General features: G+C 33.5%; 1 protein-coding gene across 2 annotated transcripts in view; it reads left to right on the top strand.

Annotated features, from left to right (window-relative positions):
- Window positions 1-7,306: 7,306 nt before the first annotated feature.
- LOC129216940 (WD repeat-containing protein 37-like) overlaps window positions 7,307-25,350 on the top strand; it is a 171,540-nt gene continuing 153,496 nt past the window's right edge. For both annotated transcript variants that reach the window (XM_054851159.1, XM_054851158.1), the window contains exon 1: window positions 7,307-7,455. In XM_054851159.1, coding sequence (XP_054707134.1) covers window positions 7,310-7,455 — 146 coding nt within the window. In that variant the 5' untranslated portion in view covers window positions 7,307-7,309. The remainder of the gene's footprint in view (window positions 7,456-25,350) is intronic.

Genomic DNA, 25,350 nt, shown 5'->3' with positions numbered 1-25,350 from the left:
AAGATTAAGCGAATCATTTAGTGAAATCCCGAAGTCTCTAAGTGGTCTAATTGCCAATATATAAGCAAAAGCAAGCTTCCGATTTTTCCGTGACAATCAGGTCAAGCATAATAAAAGTGCTTAAAAAGACCTCTCATTAAAGCCAAGATTACCTTCTAAACTGGTAACTAAAATTAATTTAGGACTCTTTTGATCACAGCTTTAACTAGAAGGCTATTACTTTCAACTTAGATATGTCTATTTCAGACTGATGATCTCCAATAAGCATGAAACTGCAGTATCTGTGTCCTATAAGCCAGTTGTTTTGTTGGAATGGTAGATGCTTTTGAGTAGAATAGTTGTAGTTTTTTCCCCTATGTGTGTCATATTTTTCTTTTTGTATTTTCAGGCTTTGAACTGAAATGATGTTAATTTAGGAATTACAAGGAAAATAAATGTAAGTATTTGAAAAAGTAATGATATAATTTACATGTTTAATTGAACTTTACTAATTCTTTTATCCAGGGCCTGATTACCGCACAGACCTACTAGTCCTGGGCATGGGGCTCCTTTTCCTAAGGGGTCCCAATTACTAGGCACATAATAGCTCCATTCACAACACACTTTTCTACCTCGTAAATAATCGCTCCGGCTCCGAATATAACTGGTTGAAAATTTCCTTGTTTGCACGTAAAAAGAGGTTTTCCATTGTACCAAAGAAAGCGGTTTTTACCCAGCATCCTTAGCGGCTATACCCAGCAAGTAGACAAACTTTTTTCGCGTAATGCATTCTGGATAAAAAGTCTGCTTTTACTCCAGAAAGAAGCAGGAGGAGAAAAATTCCACATATACCCCGCAAATAAACGGAATGCGGTAAAAAGCAGGTTTTTCCCGGGTCAAAAGTGCCGGTGGAAACGTGCCTTTTGTTGATTCTTTTGCTAACAAGGTGTCTGGCCACAGCCATCGTAACACAAGGCCTGCTTGCTCACTCGCGTAGGCGGTTTGTTTACATCTCAAAATAGCTCTACCCTGAATAAAAATTTCGAATTTTTTAAATTCATTGAGAAAACAGTTGGTTTTTACAAGAAATACTCTCAGGGTTTGAAATAGAGCGCGGGATTGCGCGAAACACGCAAAAAATCGGTAAATCCTGCGCAATCCAAAGTTCCGTGCGGGATCCCCCCCCCCCCCCCCCCCCGTAAATTCTTAAACTCAATAACGAACCCCAGACTGGAAACGCGGAGAAGATAAAATAAATTTCAAAATCCATTTTCATTTTGGAAAGGTGTAAAAAATTTAATAAAGCGTCCGTCAATTCAAAGCAATACAAGTTACATAAACGAACTCCGATTTGCCGGCATCAACGAATTCCGATCCGCCGACATCAAACAATTCCGATTCGACGATATCAACGGATTCTGATCCGCCGACATCAACCGATTTCGATTCGACGATATCAACGGATTCTGATCCGCCGACATCAACCGATTCCGATTCGACGATATCAACGGATTCTGATCCGCCGACATCAACCGATTCCGATTCGACGATATCAACGGATTCTGATCCGTCGACATCAACCGATTCCGATTCGACGATATCAACGGATTCTGATCCGCCGACATCAACCGATTCCGATTCGACGATATCAACGGATTCTGATCCGCCGACATCAACCGATTCCGATCCGCCGACTTCAACTGATTCCGATCCGCCGACATCAACCGATTCCGATCCGCCGACTTCAACTGATTCCGATCCGCCGACATGCACCGATTCCGATCCGCCGTTCGAAATGTGATCCGAAAGCTGATGGAAACGACAGTCCGTTTTCAATAGGTATATAGGAAATTTTTTACTTTAACTTTTTGATCCTCAGAAAAAAAGTCTTTGTGCAGTAGAAATATTATTCTAATCAATGGGGACTGAACCCCATTCGGATAATTAGATCCAGAAAATGGTCTATTTAAAAAAATAATTGAGTGTATGTGTATGTTACTTAGTCGTAAAATATTTTATTAAAAATGAAATAATAAAATAAAATTGCAAAATTACTGAATAATTATTTGAAAATGTGTGTGTGTGTGTGTGGGGTTGATATTACATAAAAAAAATTATAATTTAAAAATGAATAAATAAAAAATAAAATAAAAATGATTTATTAAAAAATTCTAAACAAATTTTCAGAATTTATAAAAATTCTCCCCCAATTTCAAAAAATTCCCCCTGGAATCTGAAGTAAAGGGGGACATTCCCCCCTAGAAATTGAACCCTATTTCAAACCCTGACTCTGATACATCTCTCAATTAAAATTTTGTATGATTTGAGTTTTAACATCGACACAAATAGTTCTTAAATAGTAAACTAAACTAAAATTAATGCATATGACACATTAAATATTATATTCCGCAATATCCTCACATAGATAATAGCTGATGATTGAGTAACCTGCGTGCTTCAACAGTGAAACTCGCGCCATGGCATAATAGTTTGATAATATGTTTGGTAATGTTTAACATGCAGGGAAAGACTTTATTGTGACAAGGCTGAACTCGATCTAGTAACTTAACTGTTTTACTGGTAAGACTGTTGTCATTTCAGGGGAATGAAGAAACGAAAAAATGGTCAACAATTAGCGCTACCCACTGGAGTTTAGGGTTAATCCACTGGAGTTAGGGTTACAATTTCAACTATAAAAATATCACTAAACAGGCAATGACTTCTCATCAAATGTTGAAGAGTAGAAGCAATTTTCACCTGTCATACCTTGACGTGCGACTTTCTAGTATATAGATAAGAAAGAAAAATGAAAATTTATTTGTATGGGTATAAAGAAAATACTCTTGAAATTTAAATCATAACGTAAAAGAAAGTACGAAATACATTTTGCTTAACTGTAAATTGTAAAATGAGTTAAGATAACCAGGAAACGCATATTTCTTATTCATAATCTAATAATCATTTTTCACACTAATTATTTACAGTAGCATTGATTTTCTTTGATAAAAAATGTAAACAAATGAAACAATAATATAAATTGGAATAAAAAGCCTATATTTAGACATATTTCTAACTGTTACAAATAAAAGAAACAACATACGTTTTTGAGAAATAAATCACTACAATACCCAATAATAATTACAAAACATCTAAACAAATGAAACAAACCAAACAATTGGTATAAAATGACAGTACTGATGCGTATATTTCAGAGTAAAAAATATAAATAGATTTATCATAAATTTTTACTGTGAATCTATTTATTGTGAGTTAACTTCTTTATTTTTCTTTTATCCGCTTTTTCATTACTATACTTCTCATTCTTTTTTTTTTTAAAGTTATTCAACAGTATTTTATAAATTGTTTGCATGCATTTCTCAAAATCAAGAAATATTGTGAGACCAAAGTTTGTAATGGTCATGTACCACATTTCTAATGCTTGGCTCGCTAATGTTTGTTAAAAGCTTTAATTAATTTTCATTTGATATGAACTCCTCCTAAAAATTTTCCACAACATTTTGAACTATATTTACACAAATAAAAGATGCTTTAAAAGTTAAAGCAGTTGGCCTTTTTAAAGAGCCGCGGTCTAATGTATCTATTAAACCGCACTCTTCAGAAAATTCATGTAAAAAGCTCCTTGAAACAATAGTTTTGCAAAAAAATAATCATTACTTAAAGTGAGGGCAAAAAAGCTTCGCCACTAAAATCTCAGGTAATAAAAATGTATAGGATGAAAAAAACCATACATAAAAATGTGTACCTTACAGTATTAGAATGCAGTTCCTTACAGTAATAGAAGCTGCTTCTCCACATAGTATAAAATGAATAAAATGAAGTCTCCAAAAAGCATCTGTTTGTGTGAACGCGCAAAACTCGAGAACTACCCGGCCGATTTTTCTGAAGTTTTCACAGTATCTTTCTTTTAGCACCGGAAGTTTTGCAGACCAGTTCGAAAAAAATTTGACGTGTACAGTAAAACCTGTCTACAGCGATACTGTTGGGACCTAAAAAAATGTTTTTATAGACAGGTTATCATTATAGAGACAGTTCGATTATTCATGCTGACATTTTTCTGGGACCAAGGAAAATATCGTTATAAACAGGTTTATTGTTATAGACAGGATGGTCATACACAGGCTTTGCTGTAGTTCTTTTTTTATTCTAATTTAAGCCCAATTATCACATGAATTTCCGATTATGGGGGAGAAAAAGTAATTGCACATATTAATACTACATATCGTTGAAAAGGGTATAACTTTCCATGTTCTATGCAGTTTGTTCCAATGCTCTAACTTAATTATGGCGGGAGTTATTTGCATTTTTAGCTCGAACTTTTTTCTGCTTAGCTGAAATTTAGGCACTACATTAAATATATCAATAAAAAGTGAAGGAACTGTCCCACAGTTTTCTTTTTGACACCATTGGAAAAAGCAATTTTCTACTCCAGATATATCTCGATCTCTGGTTGAAAAACTAAGCTTCTATTTCAGAAGGAAAAAAGTTACAAGACTTTTAAAATCAAGTTTGAAAAATCTCATCTCCATTCAAGTTGTTTTTTTCTTCTTTTATTTAAGCCCAATTGTTAAATATATGTCACTTGACACAATTTTTATTTTCAAGGTAGGCCGGGCAACGCGGCTAGTTAAAATATAAAACAGTTGATCTTTTTAAAATGCTGCTAAATACTGTATCTATTGAACCACACTTGTCAGACAATTCATGCTAAAAAGTTCCTTGAAACAATATTTACAAAAAATAATCATTACCCAAAGTGAGGGCCAAAAACCTTCGTCATTAAAATTGAAAGTAACGAAAGTGTATAGCATGAAAAAACCATACATAAAAATGTGTACCTTACAGGAAAAAAAATCATTAAAAAATTATTTAACAAGTATTTGTTTTTTTATTATCAATTCTCTTTTAACAAATAAGTATTGATAATCAGGCTTACCCTTACCTTCTTAAAAACATTTTTTGGTCAAACAATAGTACCAATAATTTTTGGAAATGTTAAACATTTAATACGTTAAATTAATGTTCACTATTAAAGCATCCCAATGGCTTATAGTGTAAATTCATGACATAACGATTTCATTGCAACGTTAAGCACAACAAATACAAAGAAGAAAACGAACATCATTCCAAGTCTCCATTAAGAGACTGCTAATAACGTTAACTAAATATTCATGCATACTTTTCAAATTACTATTACTTTGCTAATTAATACCAGAGTTGTTTTGCAACAATCAGTTAGTCTACGAACACTGTTTGAACTAAACTGAATTTCCTTCTGATCGAAGATAACCACCTGCGAGAGGTCACGTGACATCAATTGCGCAATAGGCCTGATGTATAGAAGGCTGTGGTCAGGCTCAATGTTTTTCTGACATTGATTTGACCTTCAATTCCTTTTTGAGAGGAATGTTCCACACTAGAACTTAACAAAAATGGAGTACAAAATGAAAGAAATATGACGATTAGGATTTTGAAAGCAGTTTTGTTGAAAGCTGTTGATTGTGACATCCATCACATTGGAAAGAGTTTTCTATGGTTAATATTGTCTAAAGATGTACACTTTAGTTGAAGAAAAGTTAAATCTTTTTTTTTTTCCGCACCCAACATCCACCAGATTATTGAGTGTTATTCATCCGCTAATGTATGCAAATACAAATGTGACACCCAGCACTCTGGTCACATTTGTATTTGCATACATTCAACACACTCACCCAGCAGTCAGCATGCACAGCACCAGGCTCTGGGCCCAGCTAGGGCTGGTCCTAGTCAGTTTATTAGTCCCCGGTCTCCAATGAAGATCAATGGCCCTCTTAAAACTGTCTACTCCTTTGCTCATTACCACCTCTTCCGGTAAGCTGTTCCAAGGTTCCACTACCCTGATAAAATAATAATTTTTCCTAATATCCATGTTAGCCTGAGATTTAAATAGCTTAAAACAATGACCTCTTGTCCTGTTTTCAGTGCTAAACTTCAGCCCCGTAACATCTTTCATTTTAATAAATTTAAACAACTGAATCATGTCCCCTCGGTCTCTTCTTTGCTCAAGACTGTACATTTTTTGCCTTCTAAGCCTGGAATCATAGTCTAAGTGAGAAAGTCCATTCATTAGCCTTGTAGCCCGCCTTTGAACCCTTTCCAATGCGTTAATGTCTTTCTTAAGATAAGGAGACCAAAACTGAACAGCACACTCCAAATGAGGTCTTAAAAAACTTCTGTATAAGGGCAGAAGAACTTCTTTAGATTTGTTTGAAATAGATCTATTGATAAACCCAAGCATCTTCTTGGCTTTGGTCGTCATCAAAGATTCAGTTCTTATAACTACAGCAATGACCCCTTATCCTGCTTTCTGTGCAAAAATGTAACCCATCGAAATCTTTCATTTTGATAAATTGAAACTACGGAATCTTGTCCATTCTGAGTCTCCTCCACTCCAGGCTACACATATTAAGCCTTTAAGGCTGGTATCATGTTCTGAATCTGAAAGTCCCCTTACGAGTCTAGTAGCCTTCCTTTGATCCCTTTCCAACACAGAAATATATTTCCTGAGATAAGGAGACTTATACTTATGAGCATTATTATTTCCCTCCCCCCAACTTGTAGTATTCCCACAATAAGTCATTGGATAAAATACTTAAATTATGTAAAAAAAGTACCAAACAGCTTGTTATGACATCCACAGATGTAATTTCAACCTCGTTTGGAATGATCTGTGTGGAATAGCTGCAACAGAGCTGCAGGTAGAAAACTCTCGTGGAAGCTTAGATTACCTTCACATTGGTAGCTAAATTTTAATTTAACAGAATTGTAATGTGTTTGCTAACATGATGGAGCTCCACCTCACTGAAGAAATATACTTAACTGCTGAGAAAATATATTAAACTTGGGTAGAAAAATATGCAAATATCAGTATAGAGGAATTGTGATTGATTGATTTGAATTATCATAAAGTGGTTTTTGTTACTTAGTTTTACACATATGTACCACTTTATTAATTAGAAAATTTTTCTTTAATCAAATAATATTAAATAAATGTGTAAAAAGAAATGATTTTTTTGAAAAGTCTTCTGTGTTGATGAGCTGTTTGCCCTTATATCAACTATCAAAATATATTGTTGGAAGAAAGAAATGCGAATAGGAAGAAATTGTGCTCTCTGCACTTTTTCTTCTCCTATATTTTGGGTCCATTTGCAATGAAACAGAATTTAAAAGCTTTAATTCACATGCATAATCTCTAAAAGTTAAATCTGATTGATGTTTTAAATTTAATACTGTATTAAATGTACTAATTATTATTTTTCCTTAGTGATTCAAGATGCCTCTTGACATTCCTAGTGCGAAGGTCTCAAAGGCCAAAAGAATAAAGAACTTTGGGCGAATGCTAAGCAATACTGATACTGATCTGCATCTTCCTTATAATCGTGTGGATGATAGTGAAGTAATCTTACCTGTTGCTTTTCGGTAAGTAAAACTATCTCCTCCTCCCAAAACATGATATTCATCTAATCTGTCTCTTTCTTTCTCTTTTTGTAAAACCTTCATGCTTTATATAATACTTAAGATAGAGATGAAAACGGTCCGAAAAATCCCGGCAAATTTCGGAAAAAAACGTTTTTTTCCAAAAGGGTTTATTTTTGATTTGGAAAAATTTTTAAATTGAATTTTTTCAACTTTTCAGGAAGTTTTAACTGAAATTTTTAGAAAAAAGTGATAAAATTATTAGGTCTCATACTTAAATTCTGATGCAATTTCCTTCTCCCCCCACCCTCTCCTTGTATGTTAAAATACTGTCTAACTTTGATAATGCAAGTTGTTGTATGATAATAAAATTTGCATATATAGATCAAAAAACATTTAATACTTTTTGCCCAAAAAATGAATTGTTTTCCACAAAATTGTCTAAATAATATCAATTATACATTTATTTATTTATCAGAGTGTCCTAAAAATGAAAGCCGGTTTTTCAAGTCGCACATCCTCTTATATTTTTCCTTTTAAGTCAAAACAACTGTAAAAAAAGTTTCATATAATTTAAACTACGGCTTCCCACTCACATGCCGACTAGCGCCTGAAAGTGTAAACCAGCCCTATGCACTAGGCTGAATAAGATTTTTTTTTCTTTTGGAAGTTCGAAATTTCATGTTGATAAAAAACGTTGCCTCTATAGCCCCACATGTACCACAAAAATATTTATTCAAATTAAAAAATATTTAGGTGTCCATCAAGGGGCCTAAAATTAAGACTTTTCTTCAAAAAATTGATTTTTTTCGATTTACCTTTTGAAAAATTACACATCCATTTAAAAAATAAATTATCAAGTTCAAAAATTATTAGCTAACACATTTTCAAATCAACAATTGAGAATGAATAATAATAAAAAAAAATAACACATTTAAAATGAAAAATTTAACTTAAAATTGAAAAGATCCATATTTTGAGTACCATGTAGGAGACTTAAATATCGCAAGAGAGCAAAAATTGCTATTTAACGCTATTATCGACTCGATTGTTTATATTTTTTATGGTGATAACTTCTTAAAATTTACCTTACAGTGTTGAAAATACAGTCGGGCCTCCATATATCGAAGTAGCAAATTGCCGGGAAAAAAATCGATATATAGAAATTTCGATATATGGAAACGATCTTATTTTATCATAAAAGTATCCTAAAACATTTAAATAAAAGCTAATTTTCGTGTATGAAACTCAATTTATAATTTATACGAGCATCGGATTAAATGAAAGTTAATTTTTTAATCATTAACAGAAATTACATTTTTACGTCAATCTTCATATTTTTCGACAATTCAACTTGATCGCAACATTAGGGAATTGTCGTTTTAACAATGTGATCGAGAGAAAAGTAAAAAATCAATCTACTTAACTTGAATGATTTTTACTGAAGCTAAGAAGACTAGGAATGATAATCAACAGACAAAAGGGATAGCTTGAAACTGATTTTACAGTGTTACTGGTGACAACTAAAATTTGAAATAAAGTTGAGGGAATTTAAGTACTTCAGAACGGAACAACGACTTAACTACACACCCTTCAACCCCAGATTCCTTATGAGTTCCGTAGCAACCTTTAATGAACATAATTTTCTCCTCCAACCTTCATTTTTCATCACACAAATAGTCTAAATTGGAAGAAAAATCTACGAATGTCTCGAATTTTTTTTAGATATATATAGATTTTTTCGATATATAGAAACAATTTTTCTGTATAATGAACAAAGAAATTCGCTAGAATTTCGATGTATAGAAAATTTCGATATGTGGAAGTTCGATACATGGAGGTTCAACTGTATATAGAGAAATTAAATCAATTTTTTGAAGAAAATTACAAATTTTAGGCCTGCTCAACGCCAAAATATTTTTTGATTTGAATAAATATTTTAATGGTACATGTGCTGCTAAAGGCAATGTTTTATAAACAGGAAGTTTCAAAATTCCCCCCAAAAAATTTTTTTTTGATTCGGTCTAGTACACAGTGTTGGTTCACACTTTCAGGCGCATGTCGGCACGGGTTGCCATTGATCAAATTGTATGAAACTTTTTTTTTTTTTGGACCTAAAAGGAAAAATATAAGAGGGTGTGCAACTTGAATAATCGACTTTTTTTTGAGGGGGGACACACCCTAATATCTATTTTATTATTAACGTTTACATTCCATTAAATAAAACCCAACAAACTTTTCATCACAGAGTCATTCCATGTCAACTCCCACACCTAAAAAGTGAGTGCTCACAGATTATAACAATATTTTGCAGGTTCATACCCATTTACTAAGTGGTATAAAAAAAACAAATTTTGACCCTCTAGCTGTTGTAGTTTTTTAGATATAAGGGGTGGAAATTTTAATGTTTTGCTCCACCGGTTCATACTTGCCTGACTATAACTCTGGAACAAATAAAGTTAGAAACTTGAACTTTATATATTTTGAAAGTTTATGTTCAGAGCTTTAAAATGATGTCTTACTTGATACAAAAATACAATTTTTCATTTTGAAGGTCATTTGAATTGATCTTGAGTATTTCCAAAAGCTATAATTTTAAAAATGTGAAAAAAATATACTTTGTATACACTATTATTTTCTTTATTTGTGCCAAGTTTCATGTTGGGACAACACTGGGATCATGCATAAATTAACAATTTTTCATTTTGAAGGTCATTTGAAATTGACCTTTGACCTTGAGTATTTCCAAAAGTTATAATTTTAAAAATCTGAAAAAAATATACTTTGTATTCACTATTATTTTCTTTATTTGTGCCAAGTTTCATGTTGTTACAACACTGGGATCATGCATAATTTAACAATTTTTCATTTTGAAGGTCATTTGAAATTGACATTTGACCTTGAGTATTTCTAAAAGTTATAATTTTAAAAATCTGAAAAAAAATATATTTTGTATAAACTGTTATTTTCTTTATTTGTGCCAAGTTTCATGTTGGGACAACGCTGGGATCAATTGAAAGTCAAATATGTGTGCCTTAAGGTGTCATAATCATGTGCTGATAATATAACATTAGAAAAATGAAAAATTTATTCAACGTGATGTACAATGAGTAAATTACATAAAATAATTATACAAGCTATCCATGCAGTCAAACTTGACTTAACAGTTATATACTTCTTCTTGAAAATGCTTTGCTAGGTTACTTTCTGCTTCTACAATTTTATATCTCCTTCCAGTTTCTGACTTGAGTAAAAACTGGTCTCAAGTGCACGCAATGTTATGGCAGATGAAAAGGATTACAACCAGGGATTTACAGACAAAAGATTACAAAGGATTGCGCCCCAATGGAAGGTCACGGGAGGCCAATATGAGTTTCCAAAAATGTCCTTATTCTACAAATTTTGTCTGATGATTCAGCAAAATTATCATCATTCGGCAAAATTTGGAGTTTTTATATGCAAAATTATGATAATTCGGCGAAATTTAAAGTCCCATTCAGCAAATTAGGATTTTCTGACCTACTAAAAATTAAAAGTTTGGGTCGCCTTTGCTTACAGCAGACTAAAACTGCAATGCAATCACATGTTTTGGTAAAGAAAGTTCTAAAAGCACTTTATTACTTGTAGCAATCTATTAGGACTTTATAAACACGAGGCGGTTAGTTAAATCAACTTTTCAAAACAGTTGCTTGTTAACTCGTTGACTGGAGTATTCCATTGTCTTCACAAGAGACAAATTCGTAGATTAAATTTTTCTTCTAAAAATACCCTACAATGCTGTTAAAACTGAACTGAGTTGACTCAACAAATTTACTAGTGTGTAGAGTGAATGCTTGGCAATGTCCCTAAGAGTTGAACCAACTAAAAAGTTGATTCAACTCATCAGCAGTGTTGCCAGATTGGGGGAAATTCCCCAATTTGGGGAAATCTGGTGCTCTCTGGGGAAATTTTCGGGAAATGGGTTTTGAGGGGAATTCTATGGGGAAAAAAAAATTTCGTGGGGAAATCCTGGGGAAAAAAACCTTGGGGGAAAAAAGAATTTTTTTCGTATTTAAATTCACGTCATGAAGTAGTAGTTACATTGTTTGTATCAAACAGCGTTGGTTTAGCTTTGCTCAACTTTATGGAGTTCGCATTATGTGAAATATTATGCTACGGAATTCGCATTAATGTTCTGCGTGAGTAACTAGTTGATACGTGAAAAAGGTAAAAATAAGTGTGATGAAGAATGTTCTTGGATAAATATATACAAAAATCATAGTTTAAATGTATATACAGAAGCGAGTAGAAAAAAAAGTAGTAGTAAATGCGAGTAGAAAAAAAATATTTGGCTATTTCTTATCTCTCGGTCAGGCGCTTGTAATTTATGACTTGTGGCATCTGCACGGCTTTGCACGTAGTAGAAAATTAAAAGGTCTTTTGGTTCCCCTGTATATTTACGAATAATGCATGATGAATTTCTCGCCAATTGGCTTGCCCACGTTACGGTTCCACGTTATGATAACTTGGTAATTTACTCGTCCATCTTATGATAATTTTGCTCGGGACAATATTCTTAAAATTGGAATAGAAAAAGAACAAAATCGAATTTTCGAAAAATTGCTTAAAAGTGCACACCCCCCTGCTACAAACTAATTCTTTGCCAAATGTCATGAAAAACGGCCGAACGGTCTAGACGCTATGCGCGTCACAGAGATCCTGACGATATCCAGACAGAGAGACTTTCAGCTTTATTATTAGTAAAGATAAAGAAAGATAAAGATAAAGAAGTCAAAAAAATAAAAAAAAGCAAAAATGGGAAGAAAAAAAAGTTGGGGAATTTTATAAGAAAATTTGGCCATTTGGGGAAAAAAAAATTTTTCAAGAGAGAAAAATATTAGAGGGAGTCGATTCATTTTATGGAAATATTAGTGGGAAAATAATTTTTGAATTTGGGGAATTTTGATAGAAAACATCGCTTTTTGGGGAAAAGTAGAAAGGCTATTGGGGAAATCTGGATTTGACCATCTGGCAACACTGCTCATCAGGATGAGAACCTTGTTGTTGTCTTGTGCTAGCAAGGCTGGCAATTGGGGGTGCGCTGCTTCACTTTTCCAACTGTGCCGTAATTTGGTGTGAAGTCCATCTTCCACAATACACACATGCCATAGGGACTTGTTAATAGGGCAGGCAACCATTCACAGCATAACAACACACTCACACAAAGGAAGGACAAGGACTGCAAAGAGAAAGTACATCCATGGACCGCCGCATCGCAGGCAGGGAAAATAGCATTTGTAAGTCAATCTGCAGACGATATTTAAAAAAATATAATTTTAAAATTGTTTTACATTTCTAATTTATCGTCTGCCAAACGTTGCTAAATCAATATTTTTAAATTTATCGTCAAACATCCGTTGCTGCGTAAATATTTTGTTGCTTCACTTTAGGTATGGAAAAAGATTTTTGCTTAAGATGTAACCAAGTAATGTATTAAAAATATTTTAATGCCAAGGTAGTATCGTTTGAGAAAAGTTTTAAATTTTAGATTGTACCTGTAAATGCAAAAATTGTAAATTTTAAAGAAACTACTGTTTTAGTTCATGTGTATTTCATCCTTAAATGCAAGTCAAAAATAGTTGTGTTATCATTTAAAGATTTTTCTGTTTCAGTCTCTGTTGTTTTTTTTTTTAATTCATAATTGCAATTTATACCAGTTCGTTGCAGTTGTAATCTGAGTTCTTTAATTTGAAATCAGATTTTTTCAACAAACGATTTTTTAAATATTGGTTTAAAACTTGTCAAATTTTATCACGAGTTTGTTGAAATTTTGAAAATTGTATGCTTTAGGAATCAATCTATATAAATAAAACAGAGAATGTATGTATCTATGTATGTTCCCTATACAAAATCAGTTTACGTCTGCTCTGGACCAAATTCGGCAGTGAGGTACTTCAGCCCCCGAGGATAAACGTGGAGGGGGGGGGGGGTTTCAAACGCCAAAAAATTACAGAACCATTCAAATTTTAATTTTAAGAGCCAAAAATGGCTTTTTATACCCGAAATAACTATCCAACCAGTTCGATTTTGGTGCCATCCGAAAGCCCGCGAAAAATACCCATATAGTTCATTTATTTCCTTCGAATTGCAAAAAAAAAGGCTGTAAAATAATGGGGAAAAAATTAAAAAGCATCATTAAGTCTAATGGAATAGAAATTTTATGTTGAAAGTTTATCGTTTGCGGGATCTCATTTTAAATTAGCATGAAAACAATTCAGAAGGTTTCCACTTCTTTTTCCTTGACTGTGGCTAAATTAAATTTTGTTTTTGTTTTGAGATAAAAATCCCCCCCCCCCACCCCACCCCGATTTATCTTCTTTCATTTTTCTTTTGGATTTAAGGTGTTGCGTTTAATTTATTCAGAAATTTTTGATTTGCTGTTTTCTTTCTTTAAGAATGAGTATTTTGACGGGAAATTCACAATATTTTTTTTTCTCTTAATTGAAGCCTTATTGTTGAACATGCGTCACTTGACAGAACTTTTATTTTCGAGGTAGACTGTGCAAAGCCAGGCAATGCAGCTTGTGCTTAAATAAAGAGCGATTTTTTAAAAAATGAAATCATCACAACAGATAAATAATTGTTAGTGGAATGTGAAGAAAAAGATCAAGAGTCCTGCTGAAAATGAAACCTTAATAGTTACTGTGGCAAAATGTTATCATTTTCAGAAAATTGAGTAATATTGAACATGAAAACTATACTCAAACTAGTTATTTAAAAGGTACTAATTACATGAATAAGTAAATAATTATCTTCGGACTGTAAAAGAGAAGAAAAAACGCGGAAAAACAACATTCCGAAATTAATCTGGATGTATATACACTGGTTATCATAAATCAAGAAAAAATCACAAAAATAGTGATAACTCTCTCAAAAATATGCCAAACCGTGTAAAATTTGAAAATGTTGCTGAATAAGAATTGCTCAATAAAAGTGCAATATGCAAATTTGTGGTGCTGAAATCGGAGTGCGTCATCTGTGAGGAGCATAAAAAGTCTATGTTTGAGAGCAAGCCTATGAACTTTGCTGTGATACTGCCTTAAGAAATCCGAGATAGCCATTTTGTAACAATGACTTCCTAGCATCATTTGCCTGTAGAACTACGATGGAGAGCCATTGGGAGACTAGAGGCAGGGCAAAGTCAAACAGAAGTAGCCAGATGGCTACATGTGAGTCCTTTTGTGGTTCATAGACTTCGGACCCAATTTCAAACGACAGATTCGGCATCCAGGAGACTCAGCCAAGGATGGCCAACGGCTACGATGAGCGCCAATGACCGATTTTTGTGGTTGTGTGCTCGCAGGAATAGAGCAGGTACTCCAACTCATCTCAGATCCTCCCTTGCTGCAGCCACTGAAAGATAGGTGTCAACATCAACTGTACGTAGAAGGCTTCACAAAGGTGGTCTCTATGCGAGGCGACCAGCCATTTGTGTGCCACTCACACCTCGCCATAGAAGGGACCATTTACAGTGGTCACGACAACATGTCCACTGGACGCTTGATCAATGGAAGGCTTTTCTCTTTGCTGATGAGTCTAGATTTAGTCTAGGAAGCGATAGCAGGCGTTAATTGATATGGAGATAACATGGAACCCGTTATCATCCGTCAAGCATCTGCGGAAGAGATGGATACGAAAGAGGCAGTGTCTGTGTTTGGGGTGGCATCTCTTTAGGTGGACACACAGACCTCCATGTCTTTCCAAGGGGAACTGTGAATGCTCAGGTTTATAGAGATGACATCCTTGATGCTTATGCATGCCCATATGCCGGAGCAGTAGATGATACTTTTCTGTTGCATGAGGATACCGTAAGACCACACAGAGCTCGCATCGTAGACGATTATCTACATCAGGCTACAATTGTCCGCATGGAGCGGCTAGCTCGACCTCCGGACTTGAATCCTATCAAGCATGTTTGGGATGCTTTAGGGAGACGTCTAGCTGCTCTCAACCTGCTCCCTCAGACCCTTGCCGCACTTGATACTGCTTTGCAAGATCTATGACTCCCGCTTCCTGTGGAGCTGATAGAAAGCATAATTGACAGCATCACACATCGCTGTATGTGCTGTATTGCTTCTAGAGGGGAACATATTCCATATTTGAGGTACCTTTTCTATAGCAAACTGACACTTTCGATTTATTTAAGGGATGTGTTAATTTCTATACTACCATAATTGTCTGATAATTCCCTTTTTTTTAAAAATTTTATATCTTATACTATGTGTTGCATATTGTGGATAAGTTTCATAAAATTCTACATGTAACTTTTTGAGTAATCATCATTTTTATGATTTTTCTTTAATTTATAATAACCAGTGTATATTCATAACTCTTGTTCAAGTTTCGCCCAATTTGTGACATAGTTAACTTAACTCCCTGTTGCTCTACTACAGCAACTTTCTGAATCAGGGATGGCTGATTTAAATATTAACTTTAAATCAGTTGGTTTTTTTTTTAAAAATCATTGATTGAAAAATTATTTTTTAGTTTGGGCATAATTTTTAAAAATTGGAACAAAAGCAATACTCCATATACTACAGTTTGTATACAAGACTGTTAATTCTCTTTTAATGTTATTTTCAGTGCAACAGAAATTAGTAATACAGTGAAACTTTGGGTAACTCAACATGCGGATAACTCGAGTACCCCGGTAACTTGACATCAATTTTTCTTATGGTTGGCCCAGTGCTAATTTCAATAGGCAAAAACCACTCTAAGGCGACACACATTTGCAGAAACCCCTATAAGTCAACATGCAATTGCTATTCTTGTCCAATTTTTGCTACCAGCATTTTTTCATATGGATCTTTTCTCAGAATTTTACGCTGTGGTTTCTTGGTCACTCAATCCGTTTCTATAATGCCCTCTTAGAGAATTCCATCCTTTATCCATTGGAGTCAGCCAACACACTCTTTGCTGTTAGTACAATTCTAAAAGGCTAGGAAAGGGTAAAATAAATGTACTCATGCAGGGATGCCCGCCCCCCTCAGGGCAAGGCTGAACCTCCCCCAATATCAAAAAAAACCCCTCAAAATGAGAAAAGTGCCCCTCAACCCCCCTTAAAAATTTCAATGGTGCAGTCTGCCATGTCCCCCTCCCCCCTAGATGGGCAACCATGTACTCAGGGGCACCATGTCATGTTTTTCAAACAAGTGTGAGCAGAACTTTTTATCTTCAATGGATTTGTTCCTCATGATGTATTCAAATGATTTTATTATTTACTTTTCAAAAAAATAAATCAAAAAGAAAAAAAAAGTTAATTCATTGGGATTAATTTTTACAATGAGAATGTTAAGTGTTAGTAAGTGGTACAAAAACTCTTTAGGACTTAAAATTATGGAACCTCAGTAAATTGTCATCCGCTTAGGTCTGCATGTTTTCATGCCCCCTTGGGGTGTCGAGTTGCCGAGGTTCCGCTGTTAAAAATTACTATCATAGAATTGAGTTTTTTTTTTTTTAAATGTGTTACATTGGCTATATGATAAGTGTTGGATAAGGATCGAATATATAAATACAAAATAAGATACGAACAAGCAGTTCATGCATTCCATTTTGCAGGAGGTCTATTAAGCTCCTCTGTCGTAAATCAAGATGAAATTTCAATTAATGTGGTTGAAAATAATCAAATTTTGGAATTTATTAAAGAAATGTGTCCATGTCTTGTCAGTATTGTAGCCAATTTCCAAACAAAAAGTGGCCCATTTCAAAAATCAGCATTAATTGATAAGGATGTTACAGATCCAATGACTGGTGGAATTCATTTTATGCAATAGGAGATAGAGAGAGCATCACAGAACTAGAAATCCAGTTTATGTACTGCATAACAACTATAGCTTCAACAGCTGGAATAATAAAATAATAGTTTAAAAAACTAAAAAAACACACTTTCGTAGCAAAATGAACTAAAAAGTGAAAAATATCTTTAAATGATAGTAGTTGACCAATCACTTAATTTTAATGTAATACAAAAAAAAACGTGGGGTGCTGTCTATTGACATTTTTGGCTTGGACAACAAATGGAAGAAATACAAGCCCCTCCCCCACGCTTTTTTGTATTACATTAAAATTAAGTGATTGGTCAACTATTATCATCCAAAGATTATTTTTCACTTTTTAGTTCATTTTGCTACGAATGCGTGTTTTTTTAGTTTTTTAAACTATTATTTTTTTTTCTGTTTTTTAGTCTTATGATGGAGAATTATCAGGTAAAATTGCAATTACTTCTTTTCGTAAAAGTCTTAGTATTACAATATTTTTTACTTTCATTAAGTTTGACAAAGTTTTATATACAGAATATGACTGGCAATGTGGACGAGCAAAACATTTCGGGCGAGCAAAATATATTTATAGTTGAAATATTTATCCAGAATTGACAAAATTATTTATAAAACGAGTGCAAGGTAATGTCTTAAAGTTAAGACAAGGGCACCCCGATGGGAAGCTACTGTGAGTCATCGATGTACGTTTGCGGAAATCATATTTATATTACTTTGAAAATTTGAGATGCATTTGAATAAAAGTTTTGTTCAACAATGGTTTGATCAGCAATGAATTTCCAATTGAAGGCTCACCTAAATTTTGGCATGAAATTAGTTAAAAACAATTATATTTCATGTTCTAATTACCTTGGAACATTGGAACAAATTTTGTCTGATGCAGAAAAATTGAAGGTTTTCGTAGATATTTTTAAATGATTTTTGCGAGCATTTTTTAAATTTTTTCCTTTTTCACATTGCTGGATTTATTCCAAAATATTGATTAAAATTGGAGGAAACTAACAATTAAAAGAGTTAATTAATTAATTTGATTATAGAATATTGCATTGTCATCGGATCTGAGGTCGTGTGCCAAATTTCCAAAGAATCCGATCGCAGGAAGTGGGCGAAATTTGAGCTGCAAGATTCCGTTACAAGATACATACATACATACATACATACAGGTGAAGCTAATAAAAGCGTGTTAATAATAATAAAAAGAGTTTTCTTCATAACAATTTAAGAGTTTACAAAGTATCAAAACTAGTGTTTTTATTAAAACAATTAAATTCACAGAATTCATTTGCTTAAAAAGTACTGTATTTTTTTTTTCTTTTTAATAAATTGTTTACATTAAATATTTAATTTGTTCTTCAACTTTACCTTTTATTTAGTTTGTATTATCCAATTACAAAAAAAAAAAAAAAAAAAAAAAGAATGCCTCAGGTTGGTTGTTGTTTTGTGCCAGCTAGACTAGTAATTCAGGATGCGCTGCTTCACTTTTCCAACTGTACCGTAACTTGGTGTGAAGTTCAACTTCCACATTATACACACATGCCATAAGGACCTATTAATAGAATAGGCAATCATTCACAGCTCAAAAACACATTCACACAAAGAAGGACAAGGACTAAGACAGGAGAGAGAAAGTGCATTCATGCCTGAGCCTTGATTCAAACCTAGAACTTCCCCATCCGCAGTTAGACTTCTTTGGCCACTTGACAAGGCGGTCAGCATGCCAACGGTTAAAATATAGAAGTAGATATTTAAATTTAGGTAGAATATTTTATGTAGATTCTGTTTGAGTAGAATATTCTATATAGTCAAAAAGTTAATTTCTAATAACAAACTATTTTATGCATATTCCAAAAAGTAAAAGAAATTTGAAAATTTGATTTAAATTTAAAAAAATCTGATTTAAATTCAAAATACAACTGACATATTTAAAACATTTCAAGTAATTGTTGCTCAGAAAAGGTTTTGTAAAAAAGTTTGAAATGAAATTACTTTTCAAAATGATCGAAATTTCTTTCAAAGCGCATGTTTTATACGATTAATAAAAAACTAAATTTTGCACCAATGTAAAAATCGACATTTTTGTTTATTGTCAGTTTACTTAAGTTACGATTAGGAATCTGAAATCACTTGTTCAAAAAAAGGCATTTTTAAGAAGCGAAACTCTATATTTCTCTACTGTAGAGGTAAGAAAAGAGTAGTGGCAAGACCCAAGACAGCCGACAATTAAGCGTGTGGCTATTAAGCTCTGCATACAGGACTTTAGTACAGGCTATTGGCAGATCCAGGTGATCATTTTAGGTGGGGCTAATAACTTAAGCATTATATAAGGCGAAAGGAGCAGCTGAAGCTTACCGTTTATTTATTTTTCTTTTCATTTATTTATTGAACAATAGGTGGGACTAAAAGAGTTTAAAGGAAGGTTAAAAGTATTTCGAGTATAAAAAAGGAATGAAAGAAAATAAAATAAAAGATGATTTTCCACCAGTATTCTAGGTCCATTACCTAAATCAAATCTTTCAACCTTTGACTCGTTCAAGAACTCGGTTTAACTGACTCCAAAAAAGAGGCAGTTATCAATTCATACCGTATGTATGTTTTTTTGTTTGTCCATTCCCAGCGTCTCACCTAGTGAACCGATTTTGATGATTCTTTTTTTAATGGGATAGGGGATGGCTCAACTTGGGTCCCATTGCTTTGTTTGGCCATATTTGTTCTTTAAAAAAAAGTTATGGGCAAAAAACAGTAAATTTCATGCAATTTCCCTATTAAATGATTAAAATGAAACCCATTGTTACAAAAGTTTGGCACCATACAACAGCAACATTAATAGTAATTATAACGCTAATACTGAATGAAGGCATCTCTGAAGCACGCATCAAGTTTCTTCAGTGTCATTGCTCTATAGTGGGGGTAAACCTAACCTGGAAGCGAGGTAATGCAGTGATTAGGATCTGCTTAGCCTTCACAATGCTACTAGGCTATGTTTGCTACTCAACTATAATAGTAGTATTTTTATCGTTATCATCTATGGCAATAGCAGATGATCGGGGTTAAGTAAGGAGATACGGGATTGCATAACAAGCAACTTGTATGCTGTGAAATGTAAATTAGTTAGGGAAAAAGTAATATTTAAATGGTTATAATTAAATTAACACACAAACGAATTCCAGAGAGGAACAAAGATAAATTTTTAGTGCCAATCGCTTAAAGTTTAAGGCGTGTTTATAGTTGTTTTTATTATTATTATGGAGCATTTTTATGAAAAAAAAAAAGGTGAAATTTCGTGATGGTATAACTTCTTACTGTTGCTAAAATACATTTACAAAAAGAGTAAAATAAAAAAAATTAAAAAAAGAACCGACTTTAAAATTGCTCTAAAAGTGAAAAATAATTTTATTCTTTAAACAACATCGATAATATTTTTAAACACAATTTTTTAAGTTGGCGCAAAAACGATCGATAAAATCATTCACAGCCATAACTCAACTACAACTATAAATTTAATCAGGCTCAGTTTCTTCGCTACCACATACATTATGCATTGATGACAGCATTTTTGAGTAACGATATAAATGTTTCGTTCCTAACTTTTGGATGATTTTCTGAAAAAAATATGAACGAAGCATGGTTACACTAGACTTTACTTTTTTTTTTTTTTTTTTTTTTTTTGCGCCAACTTCAAAAATTATGTTTAAAAGTATTATCGATGGTGTTTAAAGAATAAAATTACTTTTCGCTTTTTAGAGCAATTTTGAAATCTGTTCTTTTTTTTTTTTCAATTTTTTTTTTTTTTTTTTTGTGAGGATGAATTAACTGATTAATCTGCAGTATTCGGCACGACTCTAAGAGAGGCGACAAATAAACTTGAATGAAATTCAACATGGCTCGCTAACAGTGCAGTATGTTACGCAGCTCAAGTTTTTGAATGTCTCTTTAAAATCAGAGCTAAAATTAGCGAAATTATCCAAAAACATTCACTTAGACTGCGACTTGGTGAAACTAACGTGTTTTCACACTCTGCACTGATAATATGACCAACATTAATGATGCAAGAAAGGTCTTCTTGATGCAAGTTAAATTGGATACAGAAAGTACACAAATCAATAACAAAAACAGTCCTCCCTAAAAACCACAACTTTTTCTACTTGATTTTAAAATCTAGCTTTTAGAAAAATGCAGTTAATCCCGCGGGATCGCCTTCTTACAATCCCGAAAGCCCGCGGGATTGAGTTCGACGCGATATTGGGAACCCTAGTTTTAGGACTCTTCCCTGGAAACTTTTTGCAATTAATGATCAAAAAACGCAATTGCAGTCGATTTCTTTTGTCATGTGTACGTGTGTAGGGGGGGGGGGGGGTCGGCGACCTTCTCTCAAAAAATTTTTGAATTTTCAAACATTTTTGCTGGGAGCTGCAACTGATCTTGACATCATTTCATAAAGTTCAGAGATGATTGGGTACACGCTAAATAACACCAAATTGAAACTTATTTTGAAAAAATATTGTTTTTGGCAAATTTGTAACCAAACGCTTGGCGTTATATCGATAAATGGTCGCCAACTGATAACATTATTTAAATCTACATTGAAAGCGCCAGAAAAGTTTTGAAAGACCAATTTTGGATCATTCGAACGCAACCAGAAGAAGAAGTGCTCAACTAGACTCTACTCAGAGTTTACATACAAATTTTCAACATTTTACGGTTTACCGTTTTTTGAGTAATGCGTTACATATACACACATACGTGCATATAGACGTCACGAGAAAACTCGTAAACATTTATATTTCCGCGGTCTATGAGTTCTTAGATACATATGCCAGAGGTGCCCACCTGGGGGGGGGGGGGGGATCATGGCGTAGACTGCGCCATTAAAATTTTTAGTGGAGTGTTTTCTGGGGTATTTTTCACATTTGGGGGAGGGGGGCTCATGCTTTTGGCGGGGTATTGGCGATATTTAGGGGGGGTGCGCCTTGGCTTTTAGGGGGTGAGCACCCCTGCATATGCACATGCGGACCATCCGAAAAAAAACTACTCCGACATTCATTCGGTGATGTGTAAAAGTGGAAATGAAGGATGTTTCTGAACTCTTGAGCAAAACTTTAAGGGGTACATATCAGGACAAACAGTATAATTTCAAAAATAAGGGTGCCAAGCGTCTTCCGAAGGAGATAGGCGCCATTAAAGTTTAGGGTCTAAAATTTCAAATGATCATAAAAAACGGAAATTTTTTTCGATTTGTTTGCGGTTTTCGCTAAAACTATTCTTTTTATCAGTATTTTCTCGAAAATAAATTTTAAAGATGTAGTTTAAAAAAGCTGCTAGAGGGCGCTTTAGACTTTGAAGTAATGAAAAACTTTTTTTTTACCGCTGTTTTTGAATCTCATTAAATGTTTTCTAATGCTTGGACTTAAACTTAAAATTTTGAACTAAAAATGGGAATTGTTGGGAGTGATTAAGTCTTCAAAGGTTGAAATCCACTTTGTCACAATATATATATATATATATGCATCGAGAATAAATTGAGCTGCAACCAACAAACTCGGCAGGAATGTAGTTTGGTAAGAGATGATTTAAATTTCACCGCCAGTGACGAAAGGGTAAGTGCGCTATGTGCATACAAGATGCTCAGATAAGTATGATTGAAAGTGTGAAAGCTTGTGTCAAAGGGCACTTCAAACAAAACTGTAGAGTTGTAAGGATGCTATTGTAACTAGGAAAACCCTTTTAGATGTATGCGAACAATTGTTGGACTTTTTAAAGGGACGTACAGTAGGTCTCAGAGAAGCAGGTTCAGGCACGTAGCTAGAACTTTGTTAAGGGGGGGGGTCCAAGGTTGCACGAACTTCAAAAGAGGAGGCATGCTAAAGCAGAATTAGTAGCTGATAATTACACAAGACTAAGATAAATCCAATTAAAACTGATCATTAAAATATGATAATTAACTAAAATTAATTAAATAATTGAAATTAATAGAGTCATTAGTTAAAATTAGTTAACAAAAAGTTTATGTTAAGTGGCAAATTATTGTCAGTTTGTAAATAAACATTAAACTGAAAGTTATCACATATAAAATTTTCCAAATATGGGTGAACCTCTGTCCTCCTGAAAATATGATATATTTTCTATTAATAAAAAGGGCACAATAAAAGACAAACGGAAAACGAAAACTGTTCTAGAAATTACTTGGAAAATGCATGCGATAATTTAATAAAATATTAAAGCTTTGTAACATATTTCAACAAAATATGTACATTTGTGCTTATGCCATTTTATTTGAAAACTAGAAAGTCACCTGTCAAGGCATGACGGGTGAAAATTGCTTCAACTCTTCTTCATTTGAACGAAGCAATTGTCTGTTTGGTGATATTTTGATAGTTGAAATTTTAACTCTTAACACCAGTGGATTAACCCTAAACTCCAGTAGATAGCGTTCATTGTTTTCGTTTCTTCATTCCTCTGATATGACACGGTCTTACCAGTAAAACTGTTCAAGTTACCGGATCGAGTTCAGCCTTGTCACAATAAAGCCTTTCCTTGCATGTTAAACATTACCAAAACATATTATCGAATTACACATCATACCGTGGTGCGAATTCATTGTTGAAACACGCGGGTTACTCGATCATCGGCATTATTTATATGAGGATAAATAAATCTATATCTATGGAGTCGAATGTATAACTATATGAATGTTACATAACGTAACCCTGTCCGATTTGAACAACATTTCAGGCAAAATCCCACAACTCTCTCAACGAAAATATTAACAAGGTTTCATTTAAAAAGTTTGAATTAGTTTTTATTTATTTACATTTATAATATTCTTTTGATAACACGAAATAGAACGACATTTCCAATCTTATCCGTTTTCTAATTATCATTCCTAATCATCAATTAAAAGCTTGAACAAACTATTAACTCTTTGAGGGACGGAGGCTTCCTTTGTTGCAACCATTTTTTATATATATATTTTTTCTTTCTTCAGCCAACTGACACAGTGATTTCAGTTAGCTGAAAAAAAAAAGAGAAGCAAGTAATAAATGGTGTTCTCAAGTGAAGTCGCTATTCCTCAAAGGGTGAAAGCTGTTCGAAAAAATTTTAAATGTCGGAAAAGGCGTATTGCCGTTTTTTATCATTATTTTTTTTCTTTCTAACGGGTCTGTGTTCGAGGCTTTAGCCTTTTGCAGTACAAGTGCGAACCAACGATATGGCATCCAGTCATTCATATGCCACCATTAAGGCGCGGATGTGAATGTCACAGGAAAATTTGATGCCCAGTTTCCACCAGATGGAGACACCTGAGCTCTCTTCGATGCGAAACTGCAAAAGGAATTTAATTTTGTCAAGAGTATTCACAGTCAAACGACCTAAGGGATCTTTTACATGCCGATTAATGGAATGTATACCTAATGAATTAAATTAAGCATCTGTGTAATTTTATTTTAACAACATGTTGTTAATTTTAACAACATTACGTGTCATATTTTACGACGCAGGTAATGATTTTTTTCCTTCAATACGATGTTAGCAAAACACTCTATTGCAAGAAATAGTAAATATCTTTAGCTTGAAGAAAATAAGTGTTTAAAAAAAAGGCAATATATAAAAGAAAAGCTCAAAAACATTTACCTCGTATTCACCTTTTTTGTTTCTTTGCTTGTAACGCAGTAAATAGCGGTAATTTTCACCTAGTAATTTATAGTTAAATGCACATGCCTGTTTTTTGTTACGTTTAATGCTACCTTCACAATTTACTAATAATTTTAATTTACTACAGTAAATTAAAAAGTTATGGCAAAAAAGGTCACGTTACGGACTCTACATAAATGTCAAAAATACCGTGGAATGCCCCGTAAACGTTTTGCGTTAACGCAAAAATGTACTAATCGGTATCTTAAATTGAAATTGTAGGTAAAAATCTTACCGTTTGCCGATTCTTTTTGGGCGTTTGCATCTTTAATTGCTTAGAGAGTTATTGAAATTGACTAAAGAAAATGCACAGTACTATCTAAACGAAAAACTCACTATATTAACAAAATATTTACAACTTAGAATAACAAATTTACAAATAGGATTTCATAAAAGC

Source organism: Uloborus diversus, chromosome 2 (assembly GCF_026930045.1).
Source record: "Uloborus diversus isolate 005 chromosome 2, Udiv.v.3.1, whole genome shotgun sequence".
In the NCBI taxonomy this organism is placed as follows: Eukaryota; Metazoa; Arthropoda; class Arachnida; order Araneae; family Uloboridae; genus Uloborus; species Uloborus diversus.
This window is presented reverse-complemented; position numbering and strand designations above follow the sequence as displayed.